The 17,538-nt window shown below is 45.4% G+C and overlaps 2 protein-coding genes across 2 annotated transcripts in view; one reads left to right on the plus strand and one right to left on the minus strand.

The window, feature by feature from the left end:
• Positions 1-1,443, minus strand: part of cldn15la (claudin 15-like a) — a 3,121-nt gene extending 1,678 nt beyond the window's left edge. Inside the window, exon 1 of the mRNA XM_053438163.1 lies at positions 1,227-1,443. Coding sequence (XP_053294138.1) covers positions 1,227-1,443 — 217 coding nt within the window. The remainder of the gene's footprint in view (positions 1-1,226) is intronic.
• Positions 1,444-7,901: 6,458 nt separating this feature from the next.
• crfb16 (cytokine receptor family member B16) lies at positions 7,902-17,339 on the plus strand. The gene is made up of 6 exons (XM_053437860.1): positions 7,902-8,152; positions 12,438-12,564; positions 13,972-14,162; positions 14,582-14,706; positions 16,658-16,805; positions 17,122-17,339. Exons 1-6 carry the CDS (start codon positions 8,095-8,097, stop codon positions 17,337-17,339), a joined length of 867 nt encoding a protein of 288 aa, XP_053293835.1. The 5' UTR covers positions 7,902-8,094.
• The last annotated feature ends 199 nt before the right edge of the window (positions 17,340-17,538 follow it).

Raw genomic sequence — 17,538 nt, forward strand, 5'->3', positions numbered from 1 at the left:
GTTTCATCTGAATTGTATGAATTGTTGTTTTCTTTACCCTCGAATGGGCCTTTTACATTTAAATACTATATGTTTAAATACTTTATATTCAAATAATTTAAATAAAAATTCTTTATATTTAAATACTGTATATTTACAAGAGGAGCGAGTTCTCTCTCTCTCTCTCTCTCTCTCTCTCTCTCTCTCTCTCTCTCTCTCTCTCTCTCTCTCTCTCTCTCTCTCTCTCTCTCTCTCTCTCTCTCTCTCTCTCTCTCTCTCTCTCTCTCTCTCTCTCTCTCTCTCTCTCTCTCTCTCTGCCATGTTTTTTACAGTAGCCCAGACTGGACAAACTAGATGTCACTAAATTCTACACACTGAACCTTTAAAGTCAAGTATATGTTTTACCTGAATGAATAGAAATGAAAACGTGAAGTGAAACAGATCAAACTGACTTCCTCGTTGCCTCCATTTTACTGTCAGTTGAGGAGGAAGCTCAAAATGGCTGCCAGAAGATAAGCAAGGAAGGAGAAAGTAACTCACTAATGAATTCACTCCACGTGGATTAAGTAAAATGAAAATATTAAGTATCGTGTGAAGACGAGATGAAGCTCGTGTTTCTGTCAAACCACCGACCGACCTTCAGTTCGTTTTCAGGCGGGAAACTTCTGTCTGTGAAATCCAACCTTTAGACTCAGAGACGCTGACACACGTCACCGTGGCCTCGTTTCTGATCAGGTTTCATGAGACATTGAAAACGTATATATATAAAAAGTATTAAGATGTTTGAAGCTGAAGACACTGTGAGGAGAAACACGATTACGCCCTGAACTCTGCTACTTCCTGCTTTTTGTTCAGACACTTTCTGACCTCACGTATTAAAGGACGGACTTTTTTAAGAGCCGTGTAAAGACTGGTTAACGAGATGTGATTTAGAACTATCATTTACAAAGAATTACATGTTTTATTACATCTGTATCTTCCAATCTAAATGTTTTCAGAATTGTCTGTCTATGACCGTTTCTCCCACATGTTTATCATCGCTTAACGAGGTTTTTACATTCTTGAAAACTTGAAAACTAAAATCCAAAAGCCCCAAATCCTCGAATCATTTAGCTTTAACTCGTTTTTTTAAGCAACTGCTAAATATTTCTCCGGTCAGTGGGAAGATGTCTAACATTTAAAGGCCTAGATTGTGCAACAAAAGGTAGAAACACTTTTTAGAACTGAGAAGGTAAATGCTCTCTTACTGGGGAGGCCGAGCAGCGACTCGAAGTCCCGACACTCGGCGATACCGGCGCTGTTCTCGGCACAGGAGTGCCACAGGTTTTCAAACTGCCTCTGGGAGATGATGACGGAGCCGGAGACGGAGGAGATCTTCCAGTAGTCGTTGGCCAGCGAGGCTCCGGTCACCAGCCAACTGATGATGCACATGATGAAACCGGTCGCTTCCACAGCAGTCGACATGACGGCAACTTTTCCAGAAAACTCTTGAGATGAAACAACAGAGACCCTCCGAGGAACAGAAACCCGAACAGAAGCCTTTACAGCGTGTAGCGGCAGGAGGTCACTGGTCTGGTGTCAGGTCTTCAGTTTGTGTCGGACGCTCCGGTTTCCGTGCTTCTTGTCAATCTGACGTCTGTGGCTCGTACAGGAGGACTTTACACTCTGAGAGGGGCCATAAACCTCTGGGAGCCGCTCCCTGTGGCTCCCCCCCCCGCCTCCCACCTGTATCGATCACGGTGATGACACTGAGTCTTCAGACACACCTCAGTTCACCTGAAACTACACAGCCCCGCTTGTCCTTCACGTAGAGAGCTACAGAAAACACAAAGCTGCAGACAAAGTCCAACAACACAAAAAACCTCCTGGACAAACTTCCTTTGTGCTCAGGGGCTTGTTCTTCCATTATTTGTTCTCCTCTTCCTCTTCATCATCATCATTGGGTTTCTGCTGTCTGAAGTATTCACCTAGCAGATCCTCTTCCTGACCCTCTCCTGGATCTCGGTGGTCTCATCCTGGTTGGTGACCCTCACCCAGCCTCATGGTGAATGTCTTGATACCAGTGGGCTCAATCTCCTCTGCTGGCCTGTGTTGATGGCTCGGACCTTATTCTCTCCATCCAGTTCAGGGCAGGACCCCCCCGCTCTGTGTCGGTATCCATTTGCGTGTTGGAACCTCAGATATTTGTAGAGGTTCCATGCCCTTCAGTCCTGATCATCCTGCTCCTCTTTGTCCCTGCTCTATGACACGAGACGGTAACTTGTGTGATGGTCTTTGAGCCATTTTCCACAGTAGCAGTGAGTTGTCTTAGTGTCCTGGGGCCTAGTGGGGGGGATATATGGAGCGGATGTGGACAGGCACAGAATACCAAGTCTGTGGAGGTAGCAGGTCGTACACTTACCAGAAGGTCAGCGGTTCGACTCCCTCAGTCTTCCTCATTCTGCTTGCCGAAGTGTCCTTGGGCAAGAAACTGAGCTGTGTACGATTGACATGTGTGAGAAGTTCGACATGAATACGGTCAGTTTACCAAACACTGTAAGAATTGTGAGCTTGTTCAAGTGAGTTTGCACGGAGCTGAATTGAAGCAGTTTTTACCATGAAACATTAGAACCAGACGCTTCCCACCCGGCTGCTCAGTTTCACTTGACGCGCCACATCCATAAATCTCCCGTCTGTGATGTGTTTTAGGAAGTTGAAGGACAATAAACATTACAATGTCCATATAGAGTTCAGATCCTCCTCCAGTGTTTCAGAATAAGATTTCCTGTCTAAACTTTCCTCAACCTAAAAATCAAACCTAAGCTTGATCAGTGGCTTTGATCTGACCCTGTGTCATGACCTTCTAACGTCTGCGTGACCTTGGGAACATGGACAGTGAATGAACCGGTGGAATAAACAGGGACGTGGACAGTCACATGAATGTGTTGGGCCGTGACAGGCAGATGTGTTGTGTGTCTGCTGGTTTCAGGGAGGTTGTGTTTTATCGTTTTATGGCTGGTGACAGTTAATGTTTGATCATCATCAGAGTCCAAAGTCTCTTCTCCTCTGAATGAAGCTGAAAGTAGAGATCAGACTGAAACTCACTCACTGTCATCACACGTTTACACAACACACCTATTCGTTCTTATCTCGTCTTTGTACTAATGTTATTGGATAATACTGATATGAATCTATCCCTGTGTATTGATCACATTATTTATTTGTCTTATTATTATCAACTTTCTGTCTTATTTCAAAACTGCTTTACTTCCCTCTCTGTAAAACTCCTCTTAGTGTGTGTGTGTGTGTGTGTGTGTGTGAGAGAGTGTGTGTGTATGTATTTGTGTGTGTGTGCGTGTGTGTATGAGTTGTGTGTGTGTGTGTGTGTGTGTGTGCCTGTGTGTTTGCCTGTGTGTGTGCTTGTGTGTGTGTGTGTCTCTGTATGTGTGTGTGTGTGTGTGTGTGTGTGTGTGTGTGTGTGTGTGTGTGTGTGTGTGTCTGTGTGTGTGTTACCAGGATGTTTTATGGGTGAGAGAAGAACTGCATTTGATTTGGATCCAGATTTTTTTTATTATTTTCTTCAACATTGAGAGATTTCATCATATTTCGCTGGTTCCTCAGAGAATCATTCAGGAACCTGACGTTCAGAGGAATGATATTTATGACTGAGTGTGTGTGTGTGTGTGTGTGTGTGTGTGTGCTTGTGGTATTTATGAGTGTGTGTGATTCAAGCAGCAGTTATTGACAAATCACATTGTGACATAATGCAGGAAATATCAAATCTGATATATTCCAAATATCAAAATGAAAAGCTGCTGTTTGTTACATTATGGAAGAAATGGTTTGCTGTTGCAGCCTGAGCAGAACACACACACAAACACACACAGCACCAGACACACACAAACACACAAACACACACACACACACACACACACACACACACACACACACACACACACACACACACACACACACACACACAGCACCAGCCACCCACACACACAGCACCAGCCACCCACACACACACAGCACCAGAAACACACACCAACACAGCACCAGACACACACACACACACACACACACACACACACACACACACACACACACACACACACACACACACACACACACACACACATATTGGTTTCCATGGTTTGCGGGGCGTGCACTTTTTATCATAACCTGTTGGGACCACCCTTTCTAGAGGTTGTAGAGATATGAAAAAATCAGGGACACTAAGAAAAAATCTGTTAGTACATACACACCTTAAAATATCTAAATTTATGAAGTAGTGTTTTGACTGTGCAAAATGGGGACCTAAGAAAAAACTGGTAGGTATGGCTGATGGGGACCTCATTTACATATAATTTGCATGACTCACACAACTTGTTATAAGACTAATGGGGACCTTGCTTCAATAAAGCATTATTATATACATTATTACTGATACTGTAAGTCCTTCCATTATTACATTTGTTAGAGCTGTTTGTTTAAAACTAATAGAGTCTAAACCAAAAAAGAACAAAAAGTTGTTGATAGATAATGTAGAGATACAACATGATACCTGTAAATGGTGGTAATCTTCCCATTATTTACTTAATTTCCTCTTGTTGGCCATAATGTGGTTATATATGTAGAATTTCACATTCTGCCAGCTCCGGTCCTTAAGAGCTTCTGGTTCCTGACTGGCTGCATCACCGCCTGGTATGGCAGCTGCACCGCCCTGAACCGTAAGGCTTTACAGAGGGTGGTGAAGTCTGCCCAGCACATCACCAGGACAGCGCTACCATCCATAGAGGACCTCTACACCCAGCGGTGCAGGAAGAAGAGCAGCCAGATTATTAAAGACCCCTTTCACCCCAGCCATAAACATTTTTGCCTGCTGCCGTCTGGCAGACGGTACCGCAGCATCCGGGCCCGCATCACCGGGCTCAGAGACAGTTTCATCCCCCAGGCCATAAGACTTTTAAACTCCTCTCCGTGACATATCTGCATATTTGCACTTTTGTTGTTTTATTTTCTCCTCAGTTGTTTATATATATTTAGTTATATATACATTATTTTCTTTTTTAATTTTTGATATTCCATTTTATACTATTTCTATCTTATTTTATTGTATAGGTTGTAATTACTTGAGCATTGTTAGAAGAGAGCCTGAGACTCAAGCATTTCACTGCCAGCGACTGCTCAATGTTATTGTTGTGCATTTGACAATAAAAATCTTGAATCTTGAATCTTGAATCTTCACCTCCACAATTATAGGCGATAAATCTCCTTCTTTGATGTCATCCAGGGCAAATAAACGAAGCTGGGGTTCTCCATTAACATCAATTTTTTTCATTTTGGAGTTAGGACGTCTGTGTTCATCATTAACTAGTCGCCCAATTGAGCCATCTTCTCTGAAGGCATCAATACTTGAGAAATTGGAAAATTGGAAAAGAAAATATACAAATGTCAAAATGTATCACGATAAAATCAGAGCCCCACTTAGTATAACTCAATATAATATATGGAGTGCAGTTTAGGAATTCTTAAGTCCACTTGAAGGCAAACATGAATGCAGCACATGAGGGGTGGTAAAGTTTTCTCCTTCTCTGGGATTCTGCATCACTTATCATATATTGTACAACAAAGTCTCCTTTGCAAATTGTACCCTTGCAAATATACCACGTCCTGTAAACAATAAAAACATTTTCAATAAAACAGGAAGATCCATTAATTTTATTTGTTAACAATGAGTTTTGCTAATATATACTACAAAACAAACCAAAATTGACCCCTGCAGCATTCTAGTCCCTATTAAATGTACTCTGGAGCTTTTCTTTAGATTTTAAATGATAATTATTGATTATTTACAGCAGATACCACCTTACCTTTGACTGCATTAACATACTGGACCTCTAATTTGCAGATTTTGTCAGTCTGTGAAATAACATGTGGAATTGCATCCTGAAGGGGGCTGATCCGTGGTGGCATTTTTGCAGGAAAAGATTAAAAAGTTTGTTTACTTTAAAATGATTGTTTGATTTGTTTGCTAGTAAGATTGTGTGGTACAATTTTTTTTTGTTGTTGCCTAAAACCTCATGAGGATTGTTTTTCTTGCAAGATTCAACTACAGAAACATTCTACTTCACTCTCTGTCATGAGTAATGTTTCTGCCTACAGGTTGATGCATACTTTCGTGCCTTGTTGCATAAACTATACACATCTACAAACATATATGCACTGTACATCTGTCTTGTGCATGTGTGAAAGGCAAACTGGTTCAACTCTGTAGCCAATTCTTTGGATTTTACCTGCAGGTCATGCCTGAAAGCAGCTTAAATGAGAGATGATTATGTCTGAATAATTATGAAGGAGTTTGGCTTTCACATGAAAAAAACACAGCAGGAGAATTCAGACAGGAGGAGGCACCTGGGTAGAGCAAGCCAGAGGCATGACATGATGTACAAATAATAATAAAAAAACTAATGAAAAAAAAAGTAATATTCTCAGTAAACTTTCTCAGCTTTTACTTGTTTATTTGCCTGACTTCATAACCTTTCTACTGCTCTTTTCTATTCTAGACATTAGTTACTTGTCATTTGTGATTGTAACTAATTTAACTTAACTGCAGGTTTTAGGTTTAATCTTCTATCATTTAATTCCAGATTTATGCATCTGTCCATGTTTCTTTAATAACCTGCTCTGCCTCTTCCACATGAACGTGCCCATTGTTAAATAAGAAAAGTTAAAAGGGCCGGTTCATAACCAGCTTTCAAATAGAGGTATCCAGAGCAGCCAGGTTACACTTCCTCTGTTGTTTAAAATGTAAAGCCTCTCAGCGGAAGCTACAGTCAGACTTAGATTATTCTGTATAATGGTAATGTGTAAAATGAGAACAGCTGTAATTTTAATTGTCTGACTTTAGTCAAAACCTGTGTTTTTTATATGTGCTCTATAATGTTCTCTATTAATTAACTTAAACATTCTAAATATAACATAACAGGACTTATATTGATCTTAAGTTCATCATAACAAAATGATACTCAAAACTCAGAAATGCTGTTAGCTTTATAACTTGATTGTCTCCTTCACTTTACATAAACTCCTTCACATACGCATCATGCATGCAAGTAGTTAGAGAAACGCAGTAAAACATTTGAGGTCACACACTTAGCCTTTGTAGCTAATCAGAGCTATTAATCATGCTAGCTAGGTACAGGTAATTAATGTAATTTGAAGGTTCAACACTGCTTATACTTATTTAAGATACAACTCTGCTTACCTTATGCTTTACTTTTGTTCCTCTGCACAAGTTCTTATCTTCTTAGCTAGTTAATCTTCTTTTACTGTTGATAGCCACCTCTTGATGCTGAAACTGTCATCGCTGCTTGAATCATTAATAATGGGGACCAGGAAGTGGGTGGCAACCAACCATATTTGGAAGATGTGTGTGTGAGAAGCAGTGAGTGCAGTACTTGCTAGAAACAGTAGGGCCACCAATGAGCAATGCTCACACACTCACACTCACCAAAAAACATGTTGTATGGGCCAATGCAAAAAACTTCACAGGCATCTTCAGAGTAGCTCTAGTAGTCATTTAAAAGGGTTATCCTCATGGGGACCGGGACTTTGGTCCCCAAAGCGCAACCGGTCCCCATGAGGTGACTGTGTAAACAGTTAACAGTCCCAAACGCGTGATGATTACCAGAACACACACACACACAGCACCAGACACACACACACACCAACACACAGCACCAGACACACACACCAACACACAGCACCAGACAAACACACACACACACACATAGCACCAGACACACACACACACCCACACACACACACAGCAGCAGACACAAACACAGCATCATCACCAGGTGTGTTAGCCTGTCCCTTGGGCCTCAGGCTGTTGACTTCAGGTCCGACCGGCTCTGCAGCTCGATCCATCGCAGGAACAACATGAAGCTGCTTCTGTGTGTGGAGCGACAGATCAGAGCCTGAAACTCTGAGGGACTTTTGGACAGGACTCTGGATTAAATGCTGGTTTCTGGGCAGTTCACGTGCAGGTGACTGGTTGGTTTTGGACATGGTGGACCTGACCAGGGACCAGACCTTCGTCCTCCTCTTCCTCTGGAGCCGAACGCCGCGGTCATGAGACTGAGGAGGCCTGTGAGTCTGCTGCAGATGATGATCGTGGTCCTGCTGGACGGTGAGTTCACTGTGGAGACAATTCCACTTCCCTCTTTACAGCTTCACGAGCAGGTGAGAAGACCCGCCACGACAACAAACTCCTCAAACTGATTCCAACACAAAACGATATTACAGATAAATGTACAGAATATGATGCGTTGTGCTGTTGTGTGATCGATGTGTTTTAGTTTGTGCTGATGAATCAGGATCCAAAGTGAAAATCATTGTTTGTGTGAAGATGGCGCCACGAACGGCTGCCACGGTGTGTTGGTGCGCACTTCTGTGTTTGTTTTTAGTATTTAATTCTGTTAATTGCGACCCAACTCGGATTACTTTCACGATGGACGAGCTTCTTAACATCAGGGACACAACACCATCTGATTTATGTCCCAACTTTCTCGCATCTTCCGTGGATTTAGTTGATTTACTGGTCAAAGGTGCGGTGCTCCTCGGCCACGCAGCGAGACTGAGGCGGAGACGGAGAGGAAAGCGCGCTGGGGCTCTGGTGCGCTTCAGGGAGAGAGGATTTCGCTCATCACTCCCGTGCATTCTCCTCTCTAATGTCCGCTCGCTGTGCAATAAGATGGACGAACTGCGCCTTCTCATCCGGACAAATAGAGACTTCTCCCTCTCTTCTGTATTCTGTTTTACTGAATCGTGGCTGACCGAAGCCACACCGGACTCCGCCGCACAGCTGACCGGCTTTCAGCTGTTACGCGCGGACCGCGACCCGATCCTCTCACGCAAGGCAAAAGGCGGAGGGATTTGTTTTTATATAAACCAGGGCTGGTGCAGCGACGTGAAAGTCATTTTACAGTCCTGTTCTCCGGACCTGGAAACTTTTTTCATCACCTGCAGACCGTTCTACTCTCCCCGGGAATTCACCTCTTTCATCCTGGCTGGAGTCTACATCCCCCCGCAAGCTGACGTGCGCGAGGCTCAACGACAACTCGCTGAGCAGATACTGGGAGTGGAGAGAAGGAGAGAGAACACATATTCCCCCGTTATTGTCCTTGGGGACTTTAATAAGGGGAACTTATCTCAGGAGCTCCCAAAATATAAACAGTTAATTAAATGCCCGACCAGGGGGGAGAACACCCTGGATCACTGCTACAGCACCATCAGCAAGGCTTATCATGCAGTCTCCCGCGCTGCCCTGGGTCTGTCCGACCACGCTCTCATTCACCTGATCCCGGCTTACAGACAGAAACTCAAGATTTCTAAACCTGCTGTGCTGAGATCAAAGAACTGGAGCAGCAGAGAAGCTGTGGAGGAGCTGCGTGACTGCCTTGAAAACACAGACTGGGACATTTTTAGAACTGCCACTTACAGCCTGGACGAATATACAGATGCTGTGACGTCCTACATCAGCTTCTGTGAAGACCGATGTATTCCAACACGCACCAGGGTGTGTTATAACAACGACAAGCCCTGGTTCACAGCAAAACTCAAACAGCTTCGTTTGGAGAAAGAGGTGGCCTTCAAGAGTGGGGACATGGATAGGTTCAGACTAATTAAATACTCGTTTGGCAAGGAGATTAAGGAGGCCAAACGACTGTATTCAAAGAAGCTGGAACAACAGTTTGCAGCCAACGACTCCTCGTCAGTCTGGAAAGGCCTTCGGGTGATCACCGGCTGCAAGACCAAATCCCCCCACTCTGTGGAAGACTTGAGACTTGCCAACGATCTGAATGACTTTTATTGTAGATTCGATAGACCCTCTCAAACCCCCCCCGCATCTATCACACCTCTTCTCCCCAGCCTGGACAAAGACACTAGCCCCCCCCACAAAATGGCCCCAGACTGCCCCATCACCTCCATCCCCCCCTTCACACCTCTCTCAATTCAGGAGAGAGATGTAAATAAGCTCCTGAAGAAACTGAACCCCCGCAAGGCAGCTGGACCAGACGCTGTCTCCCCCTCTACACTGAGGCACTGTGCGGATCAGCTTTCTCCATTGTTCACGGACATTTTCAACACCTCACTGGCTGAATGTGTTGTACCCGCCTGCCTGAAAACATCCACCATCATCCCCGTTCCCAAGAAGCAGAGGATCACAGGCCTTAATGACTACAGACCAGTCGCCCTGACCTCTGTAGTAATGAAGACCTTCGAGCGACTCGTGCTGACCCACCTCAAAACTATAACCAACCACCTCCTCGACCCGCTGCAGTTTGCCTACAGAGCCAACAGGTCCGTAGACGATGCAGTCAACATGGGACTCCACTTCATCCTCCAGCACCTCGACTCCCCCAGCACCTACGCCAGGATCTTGTTTGTGGACTTCAGCTCCGCATTCAACACCATCTCTCCAGCTCTTCTCCGGGACAAGCTGACCCAGCTGAGCGTGCCTGACCCCACCTGCAGGTGGATCACCAACTTCCTGACCGACAGGAAGCAGCGCGTGAGGCTGGGGAAGCTTGTCTCTGACACCCGGACCATCAGCACTGGAGCCCCTCAAGGTTGTGTGCTCTCTCCTCTCCTCTTCTCCCTCTACACCAACAACTGCACCTCCAGCCATCCCTCTGTCAAACTCCTGAAGTTTGCCGACGACACCACCCTTATTGGATTAATTTCCAATGGGGACGAGGCCGCCTACAGAGAGGAAGTTAACAGCCTGGCTTCCTGGTGCAGCCAGAACCACCTGGAGCTGAACGCTTCAAAAACTGTAGAGATGGTGGCAGACTTCAGGAGGAGCCCAGCCCAAACCGCCCCCCTCACCATGTGCGACTCCCCAGTTAAAACAGTGGAGTCATTCAGATTCCTGGGGACGATCATAGCACAGGACCTGAGGTGGACGGAGAACATCACCTCCATCACCAAGAAGGCCCAGCAGAGGATGTTCTTCCTGCGGCAACTGAGGAAATTCAGCATGCCGCGGAAAGTGATGGTTGAGTTCTACACAGCCATCATTGAGTCCATCCTCACCTCATCCATCACCGTTTGGTTCGCTGCCTCCACTGCCAAGGACAAGGGCAGACTGCAGCGGATCATTCGGTCAGCTGAGAAGGTCATCGGCTGTGACCTGCCGGCTCTCCTAGACCTGTTCCACTCCAGGACCAGAAAGAGAGCAGGCAAGATCATCGCTGATCCTTCCCATCCCGGTCACCACCTGTTCCAGAGACTTCCATCTGGGAAAAGGTTCCGGGCCGTCAGGACTAAAACCTCGCGTCACCTGAACAGCTTTTTCCCCATGGCAGTGGGGCTCACAAACAAGCCCCCCCCATCACACTGACTCTGCTGACCCCCCCCCCCCCACCCTCGCACATAATTTATAACACTACATTATTGGCACTACCACCAATCTTTGCACCTTAAAACCGCACAAAACACATTTACTGTATATATTATTTTTTCGATATTGTTGTTTTTTATATTGATGTTTATATTGCTCTATATTGTTGTTTTTATATTGTTGTTTGTAAAGTGCACCAACCACACCAAGGCAATTTCCTGTATGTGAAAATATACAAGGCAATAAAAAGAATTCTGATTCTGAATTCTGATTCTGATCTGATTCTGAACAAACCTCAGAATTCAGCAGAGACAGAAAAGATGTCAAAGATGGTTTCTGTCATTTCAGGTCGGAGGTGCAGAGAGACAGTCTGAATGTATTAAATCCAGTGTAGCTCCGTGGGGATTTTGGTTTTAATTTGCCTTTTAGAGCGTTTTATATCAACTTCATCCACAGGACTATCTCCACTGCTACAGATTTGTGTTCTAGAGTCGCTTCAACACAGGAGCTGTAAACGCTGCTGGTCACGTTTTAGTCCGAAACTCTGAGGCTGTTTTATTCTGAACAAGCAGAAACTGATGACGTAGACGTCGCCAGCTTCCTGTCACATGACCTCCTTCCAGAAGAAAACAACCATCAGCCTCAGCTTCTGGAGTAGAAACAACATGGAGGCTCAGTGTTACTGAGCCGCTTCACTAACAGCTGTTCAGTTCCATTCTGTGTTTTACAAAGATGTTATTACAACAATCTGCAACAACTGCTAACGACCGAACATGTCCTGATTACACCGGCACACACATGCCCAGTGTATGTGAGCGGTCACGTGATTTGTGTGGATGAGGATCAAAATGCACTAAATTTTCAAACCCAAAGAACAGTCCAGTGGATGTAGCCTTGCTGTTGTGTTTAGCATCTTTTAGCTCAGAACGATAGTTTGGCTTGTTTAACACTCGGTGAGGAAATGTCCCGTAGCGATGATTCACGATTCCTTCTGCCCAGTCGCTCTGCCGCCTCGCGGTCAGTGGGCGTCAGAGATAAGATTTAAAATGGAGACTCGTTGTGACAGCAGGGGTTTGGACGCTGTCGGCTCCTGACGCAGTCTCCATGGACTCCACAGACATGAGACACACCCTGAGGTGGCGCCCCCTGCAGGATTCATGCAACACCTCAATTCTCTACTCTGTCCAGTTCCAGGGGTAAGTTACACAGAAACTCTACTTTATTTAGTTTGTTCTCATTATCTCTAGTCACTTCAGCACAAAATGTGTATTAATCCGTCACTGAGTTCCAAATAAACACACAGTGTTGATGGACACTTCAGTGAGCTGCGGGTAATTAAAAGAGATTAAAGATCTGACCTTCTGTGATGGATCATTTATCTGCAGCAGGATGATGTGCACAGTTGCATTGGAACCTGACAGAGCAGTAACATCTTAGTAAAGTATTGAGTCCTGTAAGAACTTGGAGAACAAGAAAATATACAAAACCCTCAAACATCAGTGTGACTGAGCCTGAACCCCGGCCCAGGGTTATAACAATAACCTTTTATTTCTAATTTGGAAAATGAAGTTTGTCTAACTCACTATGTGGACGACTGGATGCACCATGTGACCTTCACTGGATTAGTGTCAACAAAGGAAACTTAACAGTGTGTAGATTCTCAGGCAGGCTCTGTTTTCAGTGATTTCTTTTGGATTCTCTATGTTGACTTGTGATGCACATCAAATGCATTGATGTGCTCAGAAAGTGTGACTCACACCGGATCTAAAAAATGTCTCTGTGTTGAAATTTGACAGAGTTATGATCCAGAATCTGTCAAAACTATAAACAACCTGCTCAAACCCTAACCCTTTTATCACCAACACAGCTAAATAAAAACAAGCCCAAAGAAAAGCTCCATCTTGAAATGTATCATTGATCTAAAGGAACGTTTTACTACGTGTGTTTGTGACTGCAGCTGCAGCAGTGAAGTGGTTAGACAGGATGAAATATGTGAAACATGCAGCTGAAGTAAAACTGTGGGTGTTTCTACATTTAATTATAACTTTAATCAAACAGCCGCTCTAATGGATTTCAGCGGGTGTGTCTGTTCTGATGCTTCACTCCTCACCCAGGAGTTTCTCCTTTAATTAGGTTTCAGGTACATTCCTGTGGCTGTTTGGACACAGGAATCAAACCCTCTGTTTTAAAGTGAGCATCACTGCTGCTCATCTCAAAGGCTCACTGTGGAGGAGGCTCCAGCTGACTGGCACAGCCAATCAGATCCCTGGATCAAAGGGGGTAAACCAGGGGCACATGAGAGGAGCTGCAAAGCTGGAGCTGCACCTGAAGTTGACTTCTGAAATCTAATGACACCTGGTCAAGAATCTGAGGAAATTCTCCAGTTACATACAAACATGTGAAAAAACATGTTTGTGAGGTCACAGCAAAATTGACCTTTGATCTCCAAACTTTAAGCAGTTCCTCTCTGAGTCAAACTGAACCTTCTAACCACGTTATGAAGAAATACCCTCAAGGTTTTCTTAAGATATCGTGTCTGAAACATAATGCCTCTGGCCACTAGGGGTCGCTGCTGCTGAGTCTGTGTGTCTGGTTCCCTTCAGGGAGTTTGAGGTGACGGTGCTGGACGGCAGCTGGGTGGATGCTCCTGAGTGCCATCTGATTCAGCACACACACTGCGACCTGACCCTTGACCTGGGCTCCGACTCCGACTACAACGTCCACGTCAGAGGTCAGTGCGGGTCGCAGCCCTCAGCCTGGGCGGAGCTCCGCCGACCCTTCAACCGCAGAGACAGTAAGGACCTGGTCACACTCACACGGTCATAACTGAGGTTTGTCCTCACGTGGACTAGAACTCCGTCCTGTGAAATCTGCTTCACATTAGGATCCGTGAGGCCGCGCCCTAATGGTGCGTTCACACAAACACAATAACATTACAAACAAAGACACAAATAGATGCAGATTACACGTCATTCACTTTGAAATATTTGAACTACAAGCGAAACATTTCTGAGATGTCATGTTGTGAAAGCCAATCAGGATTGAGGATGAAACCAATCAGAGGCGGGTCCTGGTAACGCTGTGAGCCAGCAGGTCATCACGCTGCTCAGCCGAGTGTGCGCCTCCTGCTGGTCTGTGGACACACACTTGATCCAGCTAAACAGGGTTGTGAGCTGAAGAAGTGAGGGTGTGACTCTTGACTCTTGTGCTCAGCCGTCCTGACGGTTCCAGAGATGAAGGTGTCGGCAGCGGTCCAGGGTCTTCACGTGGTTTTTGAGAAGCTTCCTCTCACTGCCCTTGTCATGGTGACGGTGTGGAGAACAGGCGACGAGCTGAAGGTCAGTGTTTACTTCATGTCTTCCATTTCTCTTCCCTTGTTCCAGTTCATTCTGGTTCATCTGTCACGGTTTGAGGAAGGAGTTGGACGCAGGATATAGAGGTTATAAACAAAAAGGTATTTAATATAAAAAGAGTCTTTAAACAAGACAATAACAAAACATGAAAACTAACAGGAACCATTAGCGACAAGGCCCACGGAGAACAAGGAGAGAAAAGCAGGGGAAGCTGGACGAGACAAACCATATCTGACAACGTGTAGAAATGAGTAACGAACCGACGAAGGGCTTGGGGAACACAGAGGCTTAAATAGAGACACAGGAAGGCTGGGGTAACTAGCCACAGGTGCAACACATGAGGACTGGGAAAGACAATCACCAAGACAGGAAGTGACACACCCGAGAAGTTGGAACAACACACAAGGAAAGCAAGACTACAAAATAAAACAGGAAAGAGAAATCACAAGAGACAAAACTCCACAATCTAGAATGAGCGAGGACCTCCGACGCCTGAACCAGAGTGGCGTCTACCGGGACCCTCCGGCGCAGGACAGGGACTGGAGCTGGCACAGCGAGGACCTCCAACGCCGGAACACAGGGGACGTCAGCCATGAGCCTTCGGCGCAAAGCAGGGACCGGGAACACCGGCGCAGTGAGAACTTCTGACGTCAGAAGAGAAGAGACGTCAGAGGGAAACCTCCGGCGCGGAACAGGGACTGGAGCCGACACCGCTGAGGACCACTGATGTTGGAGAATGAGAGACATCAGCTGGGAGCCTCCGGCGCGGGACAGGGGCTGGAGACTGCGACCCAGTTGGGACTGGATGTGGCTTTGATCCAGTCGGGCTGGAGGTGGCTGGTGCCTGTGAGCATGCTGCTGGAGGGAGAGGCTTCTGCTGTGGATGCCCCCTCTCTAACATCCACCATCCACAGCAGAACCCCTCTTGAGGTTGCGGGGTCCCCGAAAGGCCATGCCGCTTCCCGTGTGCAGGATTGTGGATGGGGCTGGAAGGTGGTGCCTGTGAGATGGCTGTAAAGGTGCAGGGTTACGCCTCTCACCTCTGCCCCCAACCGCAGACCTCCACTGCAGGCTGCAGGGTCCACCCAGGGCCAGGCGGGTCCCCTCGAACGGGTTGGAGCATCCCAACTCCAGCTCCGACATCAAACAATCAAAATAATAAACTCTTTAAAAAAAAAACCACTCTGCTGGGTCCATAGTTTGGTGGGTTCATTCTGTCACGGTTTGAGGAAGGAGTTGGACCCAGGATGCAGAGGTTATAAACAAAAAGGTATTTAATATAAAACATATTCTTTGAACAAGACAAAAACAAAACATGAACACTAACATGAACCACTGGCGACAAGGCCCACGGAGAACAAGGGAGAATAAGCATGGGAAGCTGGACGAGACAAACCATATCTGACAACGTGTAGAGATGAGTAACGAACCGACTCAGGGCTTGGGGAACACAGAGGCTTAAATAGAGACACAGGGAAGGCTGGGGTAACTAGCCACAGGTGCAACACATGAGGACTGGGAAAGACAATCACCAAGACAGGAAGTGACATACCCGAGAAGTTGGAACAACACACAAGGAAAGTAAGACTACAAAATAAAACAGGAAACAGAAAACACAAGAGACAGAACTCCACAAACTAAAATGACCGAACGTCACATCATCCCTTCCTTCCTCTCCTGTTGGCCCCTGAATCCTGTCCAGCTTTGTTCTCCTCTTTTTTACTTCCTTTTGATTTGTTCCTACCTTCTTCCATTTACACGTTTACTTTGTAAACTTACTTTTCTTTTACATTGGAAACATTTTGTTGTACAAAATAGTGAAAGAACAGAAAGTAGAGGACCATCCCTCGAACAGCTGGAAAGATACTTAACTGTATTTGTTTAATTTCTTTGCTTGTTTTTTACGATCCATCCATTTCTCTCTCTCTCTGTTTAGGCTCAAGCCTACTCCGTGACAGCTGAGGAGGCAGAGCTGGAGGTCGCCGCCCTGCAGGAGGGAGAGAGGTACTGCGTCCGGGCGCAGAGCTTCATGGGAACACAGCTCCAGAGCAGCAGCACTGACACCCAGTGTGTGTCAATCACAGGTGCACACACGCACACATACACACACACACACACAATCTTTAATTTCCATGTTCTTATTTTCTCACAATATCCTGACTTTCAACAATATTCCCTCGTCCAGTTTTTTTTTAATAAAGCCCTCAAACTTCGCTTCAGAATTCGATTTTTTTTAAATGTTTTTGTTTCTTTCCAAAATGTAAAATTTTGAAATTAGATACAATCTGTATATGGACTGTCCTCACGTTACAAATTTTTGTCCAAAGATAATTCAAATGAACTGTACAATTCATGGACGACATAAAACACATAACTAACCAGTTGTCTTTTTCCCGACAGGTCCAGACGCCGCGTGGAGGAGTCCGACCACCGTGACCGTGACCGTCATCATCATGGCCGGCCTCCTGTTCGCTGTGTTCTGGTTCATCGTTCACTGGCGTCCAAACATCTGCCAGACGTGTTTCCATAAAGAGCCACTGCCCGACTCACTGGTCAGTTCAAAGTCTCTGAAATACGTGAACCATCGAAACCATGATTTTACTTTTATTACACCTTGATAGTGAAGGGTCACAAGGAACGAGGAAGGTCGGTAGATTCAGCACATGATCGTAACCAGGCATCAAAACAGGATATTTACACCCATGTAGTACCCCCTCTAACCACTAGGCTGCTGGGTCACACCATGATTCTTTAAACCAAACAAATACGATCTATTCAGTAAACAACCTATTTAAACATTTCAGATTGTTCTGAATA

This window comes from Pleuronectes platessa, chromosome 13, assembly GCF_947347685.1.
Source record: "Pleuronectes platessa chromosome 13, fPlePla1.1, whole genome shotgun sequence".
In the NCBI taxonomy this organism is placed as follows: domain Eukaryota; kingdom Metazoa; phylum Chordata; class Actinopteri; order Pleuronectiformes; family Pleuronectidae; genus Pleuronectes; species Pleuronectes platessa.